Raw genomic sequence first — 18,284 nt, 5'->3', positions numbered from 1 at the left:
TCCATTGAGATATTTTTCAATGCTTGAAATTATCAGTTCACTCCGTACAGAAAATTATATAAATTAATAACTGACGGAAAGCTGTATTCAATTTTTTCCAGAAATGAACTTCTGAGTAAGAAAAATATGTAAGAAATTATTGAAGGGTCATAATTAGACATTTGATGACTGATTCCATGTCAGCCTGTCATTTGCGACCAATATTGGTCATGTGCAACATTTGATGAATTTTTGACTGGCGATTTTATGGGTTGAGTGAAAAGTGCCATTTTGAGACATATATCCGTATATGTCAACACTAGCAAGTTGAAATATTGCCAATATTTGAATGCAACATGTGTGTAAGTATTGGCTATACATTTACGTGAAAAATCGTAAATCAAGATTTTGTGCCGAAATTGGACTCTTGAGAGAATCCTAGGCTTCCCTTGGCTCACTTTCGCCGCTACAGTGCCTGTTTTTTAAATTGATTCAGCATGGTGTATTCATTGGAGCAGTGCGTGTGCATTGCTGGGGAGTATTTTACTACTCATTCTTACACTCATGCGCAAGAGGTTTTCCAATAAAAATGCCCTGCTTCTGCTGAACCTCGTGGTCGCCTAAGGACCTTGTAGGAAGAGGGTTGGAACATGGCAGGTGCTTTCGATTTAACATATAACAGGTTTAGAAGATGAAAAGAAAGCTAAAGCCACTATCACACGGAACTGGATTTCTAGTAGGAATGCCCTAGTTGGCGCTGAACTAACTTTCTAGGAAGCAATCATGGCCGCCTGGCTGACTGCTTGACTGGTTTGGAGGAATAGGACATGATCTAATTGCTACTAATTCTTCGACTAGATTCTGTGGAACAGCCAATCAGAGCAAAGTTTCGCCATGTGAAGATAATCTGTGAGTTTGCAAAGTAGCGTTTTTTGTCTGTGGTTTCCGAGTGCATACAGCACGAAAGGCATGTCGAGTACCGTCTATGGTGACTGAGTGCACGGTGTTTACAATTGAAAAAGCTAAAATATTCTTTCATACGTGTATAGTAAACGTTGTAAAGTATGTATTTTATCAGCGCCATTCTTCTCTACCTAAAACTATTTAATACGAAGCGATATTCCTCTCGGTTGAATAGTTATCGTATTTTAAAAGTGTGAAGTGATACGTTGTTTACATCTCGCGCGACCGCCATTATGGGAACGAAAGACTATCGACAAGTACGGTGTAACAAGTACCGTGTGAGGCAAAAAATAGCAAATGGGTAGCCAGTCCAGCGTCAACTAGAGCATTCCTACTGGATATCCAGTTCCGTGTGATTCAGGCTTAACTGGGTAGCTTTTAAGTTGTAGACTGGAAATGGTGGAATGGAATTGATGAAGGGTGTCCCGCACACACGAAAGGGTCCGATACCTGGTGGAGGCACATAGTGGTTCGGATCCAACTTTAAACTGTAGGTCCAGTCCCGATTAGCCTTACTGTGCATAAAGTGGACTTAAAACACCAAGTCAATCAATCACAATCAATCGAACCCACGAAAATATAAAATTGGGATGTGGTGCGAAAATATATGTCAACTTACTGCGAGGGTGAATTAAGTTTCTAAAGCAGTGGCGTAGCCGTAACATTTCTGGTTGTGGCATTATTATCGTCAATGTTAAATACACTATTGCATGTTCTTCCATTGTTAATGTAGATGCGGATCATATTTTGTATGTATAAATAACACGTTTTTTTAAAAAGGAAAATCGTTTTATGCACAAAAAGGATAGCCAACCTACAGTTTAAAGTGGGGTCCAAACCACAGTGTGCCTCCACAGGGTATCGACCTCCTTGATTACAAGGCGATGACGTTATCCCACTACGCCAACTGGAAGGTTTGCGTATAAATACACATGTACTAGGGATGGCCAACAATGTAAATTTCCAGGTACCTGGATCTGGATCCTAGAACCGAGTGTCCGTTGATTGACTCATCAATTTGGTTATTATTCACTCAGTTCGGCCCAAGTGTCCGGATACATGACGACCAATTAACTATTGAATCAATCATTTTGGAAGTTCTTATTACTAATGCAGTTAAACATTTCAGGCACAAAATACAAATATTTATGCCAATATAATATTTCAATTCCATTGGAAACACTATAAAAAGGTAAAGTTTCCCGTGAATGTAGCATCGTGCCATGAAGGCACAGTTAGAGGATTTGAGGGTAGGGTCCCACATATTCTCGATCTCGGTCCATGATGTGATCAGTACCACGCTCCGGCCACCTTTATCTCCCAGGTGCCAATTGATGTGAGGCTACATGAGCCGATTTATGGGGAGACAAGGCCGGGGAAATTCCGACCTTAGATCAACCACCACGGGAATTGAACCCGGGTCTCTTGTGTGTGGCAGTTACGCCATACCGACTTTTTTCATATAGGAAAGCTCCTAAGTGGCAGCTTTTCCACACAAACCTCATCTCAATTAATCTCAACGTGTTCATTGAGTACAGACAATCACAAACGTCTATATCCCGGGATTCGAACCCGAGATCCCTGGCATCATAGCATGCTGCACTCACCACTTACGACGGGGGACGACAAACTAGACCACTGCGGCTCTTACATTATGTAACATTAAATCCAGTATCAAAGTCCACCTTTTATCTTCAGCTTTTATTGTTTATTTCTGACATTTTCCCTCCTGCCAACAGATCGCTGGGCTGGTTTTCGTGGAGGAAGAAACTGGAAGTGGGTTTGGTCTGCAGCTTTGGTCAAATTCCAAGAATCACGCCCGAAATGTAAATGTAAATGTTTCACCGAGTGCTGTCCAAACGTTTGGAAGTGTCAGGAGGGTGGTCTGGCGTTCGGAGAAATTTGTAACCGTTTGTGAACCTTGACGGGTGACGTCAGCCAAGGGACATCTCGAGAACTCTTCGCCAAACTCCCCTCCTAACGGTGATGTGTTTATTTTTAGAACAGTTTCCCCCATCAATTGATGTACAATACGGACACCTGTGATTGTTCAAATGTAGAGGTTAGTAGTTTGTCTATGGGTAGGAAGAAGAAAGAAAGACTGGAAGAAGAACTGTTGGGGGAGGGGAAGAATGTGTATATAGGGGACAAAGTAAGAGACAGCTTAAAAGAAAACCAAATGTAACAAAATATTGTAGAAAAAATCAAACTATGTAGTGCGCACAGCCTATGGCTCGCACAAAAAGAAAATAAACAAACTAAACTATGGGTAGAGGGGAGGGGAGGGGAGGGAAGTGAATAACATTCTGCCCCGAACCATATAAAGCATGCAAGGAAAGCTCTCTGCATTCCTCAACGGTGGTGAACGCACCACATAAAGACATAAATATAATAGACTGCTAAATGTAAACAACCCTGAGCTATTATTCCAGCTCACGCCAGCATATATCGGCAAGGTCACAAATTTGTATTTCTCCCATTTTTAGTTAGTTATCAACAAATATTTTCATTTTTTTAATTTTGTGTCAGTACTTTGATTTTTATACTCATTTTTACTCTTTTATTCTTCTTAACTATTTTATTTACTTTTTCATTTATTTTTTAAATATTAATTCTAGGTGATAAGTGTCACTATGAAAACCAGCACCTGTTCTTCTTTTTGGAAAATGCCACCGTAGCTGTAGGGAACCAATTTATTATTTCTTTTCACACCAGGGTGTTCCAAAACACCAAAACTTTTGCGGTGTGGGGATAGGATGAATGATTTATGGCTCCAAATAGATATATTCCCTTTGCGCAAGGAAGAAGTAAATTATCTGTGAAAGGCAGAGAAAGAAAGAAAGGATGCTACGAATTCTTGAAGAACGACATCTTCCCCTTTACATGTTAATGAAATGAAGCAAGTTTATTGAACATTTCTGAAAATAAAAGAAAAACAAAATAAGATAAAGTTCTTTTTTTTAACATTAAATGTTATCTCCAAAGGGAAGAAAATTCGAAATGTGTCTTCGGTTACTAATCCTGGTTGGCAAAAATAATTTAATTCCCGTACTTTTCCAGGTTTTGAGCGCTTCTAACAAATTTCCTGTGTTCTCACTACACTACTAGCCTTGTTTTCCTGACTTCTCCACATACTCCAGTATTTGCAGGTCAGTGGGAGCCCTGTAAATGATTTACCTGAAGGGAGCGGTTACCCTGGCAATGTTTCTGCTGGCATAATATTGTTTCTATGGCATATTTTTGCTTGCAGAGTCTTATTCGACACTAAAAATAAATGCCAGTAGCAACCAAGAAGCTATTACATGTGGTTGCATACAAGGCCGGGGGTATGTTTTCCCGAAGTTGAGAAAATTCTCATAAAGCATCCCCACCACTATGATAATTTGCATAGGCACTAAATGTACTGTCTTTCACGGATCACGGCACCCCTCGTCCATGTTTTTACGCTACAATTTCACCATTCGAATTATATGAAGTTTTTCCAGATATCTCAGGACCTCTCCTGCGAGCACCCTTGGTTGCATACATATTGTAAAAAAATGCATTTTTCATAGTCTCTCTCGTAGCATTGAATTTGTTCGCCTTGATGTCCCCTACTTACGATCCAGTGTTGCAAGGTCACACCCGTATGTATTTATGTTCAATACAATTACAAGTAGAAAACAAGAAAAGCTGCAGTAAAATAAACTCCGATTGACAGATTCTCGTAAATGATATTGTACTTAATGTCTTGATTACTTACGTGTGTGAAAACATCACGTAAGTAATCTTAAACCGCATTTACCGCAACCATCATTAATGTCTTGAGTTTTGGAAAAATAATAGTATCTGTTAAAAGTACCTAAGGCAATTTTTTTTGCAAAACAAATCAGAAAATCCATGATCAAGGGGGTCATATTCATTTGTCGAATGTCAAGGAACCATTTTTGACTCATAAATATTCTAATAAATTTTAACAATGTACACAGTATTCTACAGAATGTTCTACATAACCAGTACAATGTCTGTGGTGATGCAAGAGTCTTCCTTTGTAGCACGTAGTGTCCGAGCAGAGACCAAAAGAGTTGGGACATGGATTAAAGAAACGGACTGTTCCTACTAAATCAGGAAATCGGGAAGCCTTGCATCAACGTTTATAAAACTAAAATTTATCAAATATTGCAGACTGCATATTTCTGGAGCCTGCCTCTCTCTAGAAACGAACCATTAATTTGTGCAAGGACAAAATAGAAATTGTTGCAAAATTTGAAAAATCAACAACGTCATTTTCGTATGTTTTGTAGGTCACATTAAAATATTTCATAGCTCGAAGAATGGGGCATGGCCCCATGCCCCCCTTGGGTACGGGCCTCCTTGAAAATAAACCATTAGTAGTAAATGCAACCTTCCAAACCGAATGGACACAGCAAGCTGCACGTGTCGCTTTTGCATGCGTGTCTTCGGATTAGGCCGTTTCCTGAATACCGTGTATCATGTTGTCTTGGACTTGTACTCGCATGTGCGATGACGATGAATGCTTGCTTATAGACTGCGGCCCATGTAATTTGTCACTTCGGGGTGAAATTGTTAATAGTCTCTTGAAAAAGACAGAGAGAGGGGGGGAGATAGAGAATGATAACAGAGAGAGAAGGACAGATAAGAGACAAACATTATCTGTCTTACTTTCTATGTGTTTTTGATCATTTCTTATAGGTATCGCGCCACAACTTGAGCTCTGGGGAGAAAGCATTCGAGTTGACCGCGGAGGCACTGACAACCCTCATAATGAGTTCTCCGCCTTCAAAAGCAGTGTTTGCAACCGCACTAATTTCTTGTTATTTTCAATATATGTTACCAGAATGCCTGTGATAACCAAGAGCATTTCTTAACAAAGCTATATATACACACTACGTTCTTCTAATTAAAGAAAAAAGTATATTGGCCTTTTAACCTATTACGGCCATATTTGCTTTGTACGCAATGCAGTGAGCTCCTCTTCACCCATTTCCTTCTCCCTCCTTTTCGTAATAGAAGATATTGGGTTAAAACGTCTGTCCATTCCTCTGACATCATCAATGCGTACATACGTCTCTTCTCGATATTTTACTTGCGAAAGGCCAAACGAAACTGTGCTACATCGAGGGTTGCCATTAGAAGCCACTCCTTCCTTTTCCACTTGGTGGTAGAGGCCTTACAACGTCTTTGTCACACTGCCACGTTTTGGCACCGTATGATGTTTGTTGATGTAAGTTTCGTTTAAATAGTACACGACTCTTCCAGTGTTTGGGCAGTCATGAATATCTCTAAAGAAATTGGCGCGCACAACAATAATATCTGGTTTCTCCATCAAAACCTCCTATTGGATTCAGTTCTTTAATAAGGAAAACAAAGATCAAGTAAACATTTCCACAATGAGACCCCAAATTGAAAATTGATTTTTCCTCGCAACTTCTTTGATAGGTGTAGTTACAGTATTGTCCACCCACAACGTGAGAATCTCTTACAAACCTTCTAAAAAACCCTATTTACGGTTTGTGGCGGAGTGGTTAGCACAGTGCGCTTCGGCATCATAGATCCCGGGTTCGAATTCCAGCCTGGGCATTGGTGTTCTTTGTGATTGTTCCTTCATCAGTTTCGTCTTATCATCAGTCATCCTCATCTTCGCGATTAGCCAAAAGTGACAGAAAAGCGAAGTAAAATAAATAAATAAAATCAATCAACGAATTAATAACCACTTTATCCAAATTGGATTCATTGATTTGGTTTATTTTTCTGCGCTTTCCTGCCACTTTTGGCTAATTGCGAATATGAGGATGAGTGATGATATTGATGAAGAGACACGCACAAAAACACTACCATCTACAGGCCGGAATTCAAACCCGGGGCTCCTCGCGTCGTGGCGTGGCACGCTGTGCTAATCACTCTGCCACGGATATCGGCGAGTATCTTGGTAAACGAGGTTCCACATTTCTTGTCTGGCTTCGCAATGCAAAACGCCCTTTTTCCGAATTATGCAAATCTACATCTAAACTGAGTGACCAGTTAATTTTTTGCATCTGTAGATGGCAAATTGGAATTTTGCTCCATCAGCCTGACTTTTTCTTGACAAAACTCATATGGCCCCCTCGGATTTCCACTTTCCACAGTGCTCAAGTTGAAACTAATAGTTTATCTTCGTTCTTGTAACAAAAAACTCTGCGCTCCCCGGAAAGTTTGGATGTGAGGAATTTGCAGGACAAAATTAAAGATTTTCGTGGAATCAGCAGGCTGACTGAAAGCACAGACACTACCTATCTTCTCGTTTCCTTGTTAAAAGAGCAAAGTTAATCCTTTCCAAAGCCTGGTCTCTTGTCTTGTCAAAGATTTCCAGATATCAACGTTCCTCATCATGGCCGTAGGCAGGAAAAAATTTCGGGGGGGGGGGTTTCATTCATAATTGTTCCCATGGGCGTCGCCAGAAATTTGAATAATAGAAATAATAACAATAATTGTACAATAATAATTAAAATTTCATAATAATAAAACAATTTTATTCCATAATAATAATACTAATAATAATTATTATTATATTATTGTTATATCCTTGAGGGGGCTTACTCAATCCAGCAGATGAGTGAATATCCAGCACAAGTTTCTTTTTTTTTTTTTTTTACGTTTCATACAGTGTGTACTGAAATGCACAATTATTATACTTCGTCATTAAACTTTAGATACCTTCGAGAGAAAAGCTTTAAAAGTTAGATGGAAATTTTTAGTCATAAAGCTTTTGTTGTTTGACTTTAAAATTAAATTTTTGGAATTTTGAAAAGTGTGGAACCAGTTATTCTTTTTAAAAACTTAGCCTGGTGCATGGATTGTAACCTCAATCGCGAACGTAATGCACTACAAAACTGGAGATCCTTGGTTTGAATGCCTATCAAGGGGGATTTTCGACTTATCGGACAGGGAATTTAAAAGCTGGAAATGAAATTTTGGGACAATCATAAGGGAATCTTCAATCTGTATTCCTTGTGATGCAGGAGCAACACTGGAAAGATGACAACAGAAGTGATAATGGAGGGGTCGCGGGTGGGCTACGATTCCGAGAATAAATCCTGTTTCACTCAAGTTTCGGAATTCCAAATGTATGAAAATTCTAGCTCGATCGTTTCAACATTGTCTCCATGTATTTTTGTGATGCTTCGAAAAAAATTGAAAATTTGTTACAGATTTTGGTTTCTGAACTTCCATTAATCCAACATGTCAGAAGTTTCGGGGGGGTTTGAACCCTAGAAACACCCCCCCCCCTTCTAAATACGGCCATGTTCCTCATACTAAGAATGAAATCTGCTTCAGGAAGTCGCCTAAGGGGTAACAAACAGGTCCACTCAGTTGATAGCTTCGGAACAACGAGTCCTTTTATTTGATCTGTGGTGATAGCGATAGACAATGCAAGTACTTTGTTGTTGATTTTCTGCAGTGGTAAATGATAAATGGCTACTCCTCGCAAACCAAAATCTGCAAATGAACATATAAACACCTATAGGATCTTAAATAGTTCTTTAGTTTTTCGATTTCCTCTTTAAAGTTATGTCGCTCGCCTATGTGCGGTGCATGCTTACCTATAGACTGGAGGGGCATTGTTGCTTGTTGCTTCGATCTAAAATCTTAAATCTTCCTTAATGGAGAGTGCATACCGAAGGGACAGGCAACAAGCGACACGGAAGTTTCAAGCCGAAATGACAAGCGACACTTCAGTCAATCTGCATGCACTCACCACGCGAATAATAAACCGAACAAGACGGTGTAGGTGGGTTTTGTGTGACGTCAGGATTCGTACCGCCGCCATGTTTGCGGCAAAGTTGCTTGTCGTCTGCAAGGAAATATCCACCACGTAGCGTTCGTTACACCTGCACCAACTGTATGTTTGTTAGTACTGTGTAAAATGTCGGTAACATTGCATAAAATTAATGACAATATTGTGAAATTTGGAAATAGCAGTAATCTTTCATATGTTCAAGCTCTTTGGACAGTTGAAAAAGAAAGATATGGAGAAAAGGCGAAGTTTGCGGTGTAGATCAGATCCATATGAACTGGACGATAAGGAAATTAAAAGGGGCCTAAACCTTTGGCCAACTGTAGTTCACGTGTGTTTATTTACTTGACCCAGCTACCTAGAATCAATTTGTTTTTGTATTTATTAGTGGTTCGGATTCTGCTTGAAATTTTTACATCCAGTACAGATTAACTGTAAATTACAAGGCTCAGCCATTACAAGCGCTGATCGAATAACAATTAATAAGAGTTTGTGTTAACGAACTAAATATAAGTAATCAAGTACAAAGGTACAATTATCAAGATGAATTTAACTTTGAATGTTATCATTTTTATCGTCAAACGTATCGGAAGTATCAGCACCTTTCTACCAAAAAACAAGGAAACGCAATTGTAAGTATGATTAAACACACCAGTTCGATCCATTTGTACTAAAAGTCAGAGAGATATGTGGCATATGAAATTACCTGAGAGAAAATGTTCACTGCACAGGTTTTATATGAAGTATAACCAGCCCAATGACACTTGTTTAATGGCCGCGGTATTTTGACCGTGCGAAGGTAGCATAATCATTAGCTGCACACACTGTAATGTTTGCTTTGTTCATTAATGTTGAAAACACTAAGTTGCTGACCAAGGCAGTTTATTAAGATAAAAAAAAACACTTAACGGGTAACGTTTCAACCCTGTATCAGGGTCTTCCTCAGACGAAGAACTAAACTAAAAATCTTTTTTAGGGCTACAGGGTTGAAATGTTGCCCGTTAAGTGTTCTTTTTAATCTTAATAAACTGCCTTGGTCAGCAACTTAGTGTTTTTGATATGGAAGCAAGGCTTAATTATGTTACATTAATGTTGGCACGATATATTCTCGCCAACCAGACGACACAGCATCTTCTGATCAACAATTATCAAGTCCCGTGCCGTGGTGAAGTGCACCTTCTGGTCTTTCTTCGAAAATTCGAGGATAAACGTGAGTTTATCTTAAACAACCGAATCCTGCGCAGTACCATCGTAAACAAGGTTGAAATCTCCCGTCCGCCCGCTTGAAGTGCGTAAGTTTACAATAAGAACAGACCTCAATCATGGCAGCTCGATCCCACATGAAGGATGGTTGAACTGACATGGAATGACCCAAATGTCAATTTGTGGAGAAGATTGTACAACAATCACATACCTTGATCATCGAGTCCAATTTTTGGCTCAATGCTTCTGTTCTTTAAGAATCGGCCCCGGCATCTGGACGGTTGGTTGGTGGAACTTCCAACACCCCTTCTACGTTCAAAATTCATTTTATGGTCCTGTAAATGAAAATTTTAATATTTTTTTAGGAATTCATGGACTTTTACGAGATTCCAAACACTGAGGTCAAAACTTAAAAAAGGGAGGAAGTGAGTCATTCATTAATTTATTTCAGTTATCAGAGCCCCCCCCCCCCCAATAATTTTGACAAGTCGGCGCCCCTGGCTCGGACTACACTGCATCGTTCTGCTTTTGTCTGTTGTTGCATGCATGGTGATGTTTTGCTTCATACTGAAGGAGACTGCGTTGCTTGTCATCTGTGACCAGTCTGAAAGCTCCTTCAATGGCACTCATCGTGTTGTCTTGGTCTTCTTTCTGCATGCATGGTGGTTGCTTGCATATAGACTGAAGGGGCTCATGTCGCTTGTAATTTCAATGTGACATCTCCCACTGTCATGTGTTGCTTAGGGCTGAATGTTCTCTATACTTAACAAGACTGTTAGCTACTGCATCAGACATTAAGATATAATTTATCCTGTAAATCGCAGAGAACAAATTGCAAGTACTGTTGTTAGAAAAAGGCTGGCTTTTTGATAGAAGGTTCCTTTTATAACCATGAATGGGTCTTTGGAGTGGAATGAAGTAATGCTGTTGCCTTGTAATAAGAAGGGGTCCGAGGGTCAACCTCAGTGGAGGTAGAGTGCTTTGGATCTCATTTCAAACTGTAGGTCTAATCTAGATTTCTTCCCCCATTTGTGGCATCTTATTTGCTCCTGCTTCAATTTTAGTGCCAGTGTCTTTTTACCGCCATGCAACAAAAGATTCGTTGCACCCAGGGGTTGATGATGATGACTAATTTAAACCTAATTTTATATTTGACAGCAAGTCTATACATAATTGAACTATGTATTACTCTTTATGATTATGCCATAGTTGATATATTAATATAAATTAAAGGTGGATATAAAATTCCATATAAACTTTAAATATCAGAAATGTATTTATGAGTGAAATTGCTGGGATCAGGGCATCGACTTGTAAAAAATAAATTTATTGGGCTGTGGTCGCCCAGAATACAAACATATTTTACTGAACACAAAATTTAATGTAAAGTGATTTGGTACTAGATTATCAAAAGGTAAAGCAGTATTTTTTTGGTCCATGTGCATGTTTGTATAATGATTTCAAAACATTGAAAATCATATCACACTATTAGGTTCAGTACTAATCTGATATTCCCCGTCTCATCTTTCAACACTACAATGCCAGGCCTCATACAGCGCGGCTGACAAGAGAATGGTTGACTCGCCATCACGTGCGAACTCTGCCATGGCCACCATCGAGTCCCGACCTCTCGCCCATTGAGAATGTGTGGCGTGTTCTTAAGCGACGTGTGCAACAGAGGGGACCCACGACAGTGGCTGCTCTTATCGCCTGCCTGCAGGAGGAATGGCACCGCATCGATGTGGAATACCTGGAACGACTCATCTGCAGCATGCCCCGACGCATTGCCACAGTTATTCGCCGACGGGGCGGCGTCACACCATGGTAAACAGGATCCCCTCTAACAGTGGTCGAACTTCAATGTCACATGTAGATGGACGAAAATGTTTTATTTTGTGTGGACACCATACATTGTTTTCCTTTGTTCCATGTAGCCTTTTGAATAAAATATGTTCAGCATATGCATGTGTTCTCCTTCTTTCACAACGCACTCCTATATTTGTGACTGGTCGAACTTCATTGTCACTAAGGTTGTAGTTGACCCTGAGGAGGGATCCCTGGAAGTCATGTTTCGAATAATGTTCGTAATTTCCATTTTCTTGAAAGTATGGTGTGGTCGCCAACAGGGCTCCAACGCCCTTCCCGATTTTTGCACGTGGAAAATTTCCAACCTGCTTTCAGAATCCATGGAGAAATCCAACTTTCCTCTCATAACGGCTACGAAAAAAAATCAAAATGAATGAAATTTTAATGCATCCTGGGGGGGGAGGGGTTGCACCCCCCGAACAAAAATTTCGACATTTCGCCCCCACTTTCTATACCTCCGAAGAAAATGGCTATTTAGGATTTTTCGTACATAGCATGGTTTGAGCTACTCCATTACCGGATTTCGGACCCTGTGACGTCACTCCCATATGCAACAAAAATGATGCAATTTGTCAACTTTTTGCAGAGCTTCACTAAATCATGAACTGCAACTACACTATTAAACACGGGAAATTTTGCATTCGTGCACAGAAAATAGCACCGTAGGAGCCCAAATCAACATTGCAGCCTCTACACACCATCAAATTCCAATAGAGGCCCCCAAACAGCATGGTCACGTCATCTCCTCAACCTGTACAGTATATATGATAACGATCTGAGCGCCTCACGGTGGGCACTGGAGCAACCAAAAAAAATTAAACATGCAGGGGACATGTTGGTCAACATTCCCCACCGCCATTTCCCTATATCTCTCTTCAACTGTTTTCCCGCCAAAAATTCCGAAAGTTGGATTTTTGAATAAAAATGGGAAAAGTTCAAAATGGCGGCCAAACTAAAAGCGGTGGAATCAGATAATGTGTATCAGTCAATAGATCTGTCCATATTAAATGACGTCCACCAAGCGCCATATTACCAAAGCACGCAAGAGGGGCGCTCGTGTAGTTCAAAGGTGCGAAATTGCAACATTTCACATATCGAAAATCGGCCATTTTGAAACCCTAGATGCAAAGGTAAAGTGCTCCACTGTGCATAGCACCACACCATGAAGGCGTATAGGGGGTGTGGGGGTAACGCCCCGTGAAATAAAATTCGAAATTTGGACTCCCGATGCCTCACTTTAGAACCTTTCTCTGTGTAATGCCGACAACCGTTTCCCTCCACATATCATAGTTGACCCTGAGGAGGGATCCCTGGAAGTCATGTTTCGAATAATGTTAGTAATTTCCATATTCTTGAAAGTATGGTGTGGTCACCAACAGGGCTCCAACGCCCTTCCCGATTTTTGTACGTGGAAAATTTCCAACCTGCTTTCAGAATCCATGGAGAAATACGACTTTCCTCTCATAACGGCTACGAAAAAGAATCAAAATGAATGAAATTTTAATGCATCCTGGGGGGAAGGGTTGCACTTCCGAACAAAAATTTCGACATTTTGCCCCCACTTTCTATACCTCCAAAGAAAATTGCTATTTTGGATTTTTCGTACATAGCATGGTTTTTCTATGGTGGTACTGAAAATCATAATTTTGGAACAGGCTTTTTCATAAATAATAGAATTATCTCGGCTCTTAAAACAGTACCAGGGTCACTTTTTATATTTTGAGCCTTGGCAACACTGATTGAAGTTAGGCGCGATTTGTTGTTTGCACGGAATCGTCTGGCATTATTGACCATAACGTACTTCAAATGTTTTGTCAATAGCTTTATTTGTGTTGTTTATGTTGCCTTGGAGATTGCGCGACAACAATAAAATGGAATTAACTCGTGAACATTTTCGTGCGATGATTTTTTACGATTTTCGACGTGGATTATCAAGACAAGAGTGCATCGATCAACTTACTTCCACATTTGGCGATGAAGCCCCATCCTTTTCCACTGTGAAACGCTGGTATAACGAATTTAATCGTGGCCGCCATTCCCTCACCGACGAGATTCGCGAAGGTCGTCCAAAATCAGTTGTTGTTCAAGAAAACATTGATGCTGTGCAAAACCTAATACTGCAAGATTGTCATGTGACATACTGTGAGATTGAGGCAACCATAGGCATTAGTTCCACCAGCATATATAAAATATTACATGATCATTTAGCTGTGAGAAAGGTATGTTCTCGTTGGATCCCACACAATTTGACATTGTTCCCGAATGTCAAGAATAAATTGCGTGGACAACAATTTTCGTCGGCAGAAGACGCCGTTGATGCGTTAAAAAACCATATTATGGAGGTGTCTCAAGAAGATTGGAAACACTGCTTTGACAAATGGTTCGAACGAATGCAAAAGTGTATTGACCATAAAGGAGAATACTTCGAAAAACAATAAAGCAGTTTGCAATGCCAAATTCCTGTTTATTCATTGTTAGGCTCAAAATATAAATAGTGACCTTCGTAGAATTTATTAATGATAGGATATCATATGCAGTTTTACAGGGTAGATGGTGTAAAATTGTTTTAATAAACATACGTGCACCAACGGAAGATATAGATGATAATACTAAAGATGATTTTTATACAGAGTTAGAACAGGTCTTTGATAAATTTTCTCAGTATGATATGAATATTCTGTTAGGTGACTAATGCACAGATTGGCAAAGAAGAGACATTTAAACCCACAATTGGCAAAGAAAGTCTTCATGAATTAAGTAATGATAATGGTATAAGATTGATTACTTTTGCAACCTCAAAGAATTTAATTGTGAAAAGTACCTCTTTTAAACATAAAGATATCCATAAATATACCTGGTCTTCGCCAGATGGTAAAACTCATAATCAGATAGATCATATTCTCATTGATAAGAGAATGCCTACTAGTATAATGGACATTTCCACCCAATTTTTTTACAACAATTTTAAAAACTACACTCTGGAAACATGACCCCTGCAAGTTCTCGCGTTTCTCTGCATCCAGTTTAAGGCAGAAACGAGACTTCCAAAGTTGTGAGGCTAGCGTTGCGCTGAAAACACGCTGCCGCCATGTTACTACGTCACTCCTTAGGGAGAGCTCGTTTGTCGTCTGCTTCGAGCATCCAGTTCCGGATGGGTAGCCCACGGTGAGCGAACACGTGCAGCTGTTTCACAAATCTGTACCGATTTAAATACTGGAAGGAGGAGCGATAGGAGAAAGGAAAGCTATGCTTTGTAATGATCATTCTACTATGAAATATCTGTGCTGCTCACGTGCAAGGTAAATGGAAGGGTTCAGTTGCGTGTGTGTTCTCAGGCCATACGAAAAATATTGCTTATAAAATTGGTTGCTGACCAGACACTCAAAAATAATTTTTAAACTTATATTTATCGATATTTACCGTAACCTATGTAGTGCAAGATAGAAATTTTCATATTCTTCACTTTATTTATAAAGCCTATTTAAATTTCTTTTCCATAAAGCAATTTCAGTTTGTGTTCCATTTCTGTTGCGCAAATTATGATCAAATATGTGTGTGCAGATAAGAGAAAATACACTGAGAAGATTACATTAGTTGCACAGTACATATCTATACTTAGTTTATGTATAATTATTACAAGGAAATAATGTGTATAACCATGGGCGTATTTAAGGGGAATTCAATGGGTCCAACCCCCCTATTTTTTTTGGTTCACTAAAATGACCAGTTTCCTTGTTCTTTCCGCTTGTTCATAAAAAATTCCTTTGGACTTATTTCATTCTCTTAAATTAGAGACGGATAGGACGGGATAGGGATGGGAAGGAAATTTCGTAATTCCACACACCAGATGGGACTGCAGACCAATATCTGCAATTTCCTGATAGTTTCGGAATTTCTGCGATAAGAAACTGCATTGAGACTGTCAAATCAGTTATTTTTTCCCCCTGGAATCATATTAAAGAAATTTGGTTCTTACAAACATAGTGACACAAGATGAACAGAAAAGTATCAATACTAAGTAGCATGACTTCGTGACTACAAACACACAACTTTGATGGGTCCAACATTCCCTCCCCCCATGCTCCCCAACAAGCTTCCGGCCAGCAGTGTCCTGGATTTTCACTTACGAAATAAAGCAACCCTAATCATACCAAAAGTTGATCCATCCCTCCCCCCCCCGTGAACTATATACACGCCAGTAGTGTAATTGGATACCTTCACCGACAGTACTTGGTACGAGGCCTATTGTTTTTATTAATTTAAGCACAATAGAAAACCTATTTTGACGATGTTTTTGTCGATTTTATACTATTGCAACTCTATGATTTTTCATCTCGTACTTCGTACGAATGTCATGATTTCTTACGAGTTAAAGTACGTAACACCTACACCCATGCCCACCCACGCACACCTACACCCATGCACACCTACACCTATTTACTTCCGGTCCACTTGACAGACACTTGAGTTTTTCCAGTTTTTTTAAGTATATACCCATGCACACCCAAGCACATCCAAGCAAATTTACTTTCGGTCTACTTCCTGTCACTTCTATTGCATCATGTTGCGCAACAAGTTATTACGCTACATTGCGATGGCTTGTAAGGGTAAACTATTGCATCATGTTGCACAACAAGTTGTTGCGATGACGTGTTGTTTTCTGATTGGTTGGATTATGATGTAATGGGTGTTTTCTGATTGGCTCACTGTTTCTGATGTTTTCAACGCGGTCCGCACTTAGGTTATATAAATGCGAAAGCATTACAGATCAGTCAGTATCGTGAGAGTGTTTGAAGAGTGTGGATGTGTTGTTGCAGTGCTGCTCATAATTCTTTTTGTTAAAAGTTAAGTATTTAATGTATTTGAAAGCTACATAGCTCATAGTAATTTCGATCAGCTTGAGTTTTGGTGTGATCAGATGTTACTTGTTGTCTGTATAAATAAATAAATCTGTATAAATAACATAGCTGAAAATTTTATCATAATAGCTACAATTATTTTATTTTGAAGAGGGTTCAAGTCGTTTTTTCATACAGATTGAATTTGTATGAATTTGTATTTGTATTGAATTTTGTATTTTTTTTGGAGAAAATTTGTATATAAATACCAGAGCTGGGAAAAAATTATTATAATTTTAACTATTGTCTTTTTTAAGTTACATTTTATCAATTATAGTAAGTTTAAAATTGTCTTATTGAATCTTGACTTGATTGTGCGTCTTATTGTTATTTACTTAAAGCATATTTAAAAAAATGTCATCTACCACTTTCATCGAATGTGTCATTTGTGGAAAATTCATCTCCAAAACTAATATTAGCAAGCATAGGGCAAGATGTTGCGATGCAGGTTCGAAAATAAATCGTTCGTTACCTACTAGACCTTGTACTCAATGTGGAAAAATAATTAGCATTGCTAATTTAAGTAAACACATGAAAAGTTGCAAAGCATCAACCGGACATGGAACATTGAAAAGAAAAATTGATCATCCTGATACTGAAGCTTCTACTTCTAAACAAATTAAGATGTCTAATGACCAAAAGCCGATTAGATCTGCATTCAACAACCAACACTTGGGTTTCTGTTTTATTTCGAACTAACGCTGTGATATTTCTAGTTTCTTGAGTGAAATTAAAACATCTATCATAAATATTCTGAAAAATAAACTAGAAAACAACTGTATAAAAGTATATGTTGATCTAATTTGTGAATATGAGAAACCCAATGGTACAAGAAATGTTTTCTTTCACAAAACGAGAAACCAAGTTCTTTATTTGGCAGACATTGATAATTTGAACGTTTTTTATTCTAATTTTACTAGTGATTTGATTAGGAAACACACGGAGAAAATTTGTATATAAATACCAGAGCTGGGAAAAAATTATTATAATTTTAACTATTGTCTTTTTTAAGTTACATTTTATCAATTATAGTAAGTTTAAAATTGTCTTATTGAATCTTGACTTGATTGTGCGTCTTATTGTTATTTACTTAAAGCATATTTAAAAAAATGTCATCTACCACTTTCATCGAATGTGTCATTTGTGGAAAATTCATCTCCAAAACTAATATTAGCAAGCATAGGGCAAGATGTTGCGATGCAGGTTCGAAAATAAATCGTTCGTTACCTACTAGACCTTGTACTCAATGTGGAAAAATAATTAGCATTGCTAATTTAAGTAAACACATGAAAAGTTGCAAAGCGTCAACCGGACATGGAACATTGAAAAGAAAAATTGATCATCCTGATATTGAAGCTTCTACTTCTAAACAAATTAAGATGTCTAATGACCAAAAGCCGATTAGATCTGCATTCAACAACCAACTCTTGGGTTTCTGTTTTATTTCGAACTAACGCTGTGATATTTCTAGTTTCTTGAGTGAAATTAAAACATCTATCATAAATATTCTGAAAAATAAACTAGAAAACAACTGTATAAAAGTATATGTTGATCTAATTTGTGAATATGAGAAACCCAATGGTACAAGAAATGTTTTCTTT

General features: G+C 38.6%; 1 protein-coding gene across 1 annotated transcript in view; it reads right to left on the bottom strand.

Moving 5' to 3' along the window:
• Window positions 1–18,284, bottom strand: part of LOC145987207 (uncharacterized) — a 142,265-nt gene that overhangs the window by 116,998 nt on the left and 6,983 nt on the right. The window contains exon 2 of the mRNA XM_083121935.1: window positions 10,131–10,254. Coding sequence (XP_082978061.1) covers window positions 10,131–10,254 — 124 coding nt within the window. The remainder of the gene's footprint in view (window positions 1–10,130; window positions 10,255–18,284) is intronic.

Source organism: Lepisma saccharinum, chromosome 1 (genome assembly GCF_977018435.1).
Source record: "Lepisma saccharinum chromosome 1, izLepSacc3.1, whole genome shotgun sequence".
Classification (NCBI taxonomy): Eukaryota; Metazoa; Arthropoda; class Insecta; order Zygentoma; family Lepismatidae; genus Lepisma; species Lepisma saccharinum.
The sequence above is the reverse complement of the archived record's forward strand: the minus strand, read 5'-3'. Positions and strand labels throughout refer to the sequence as shown.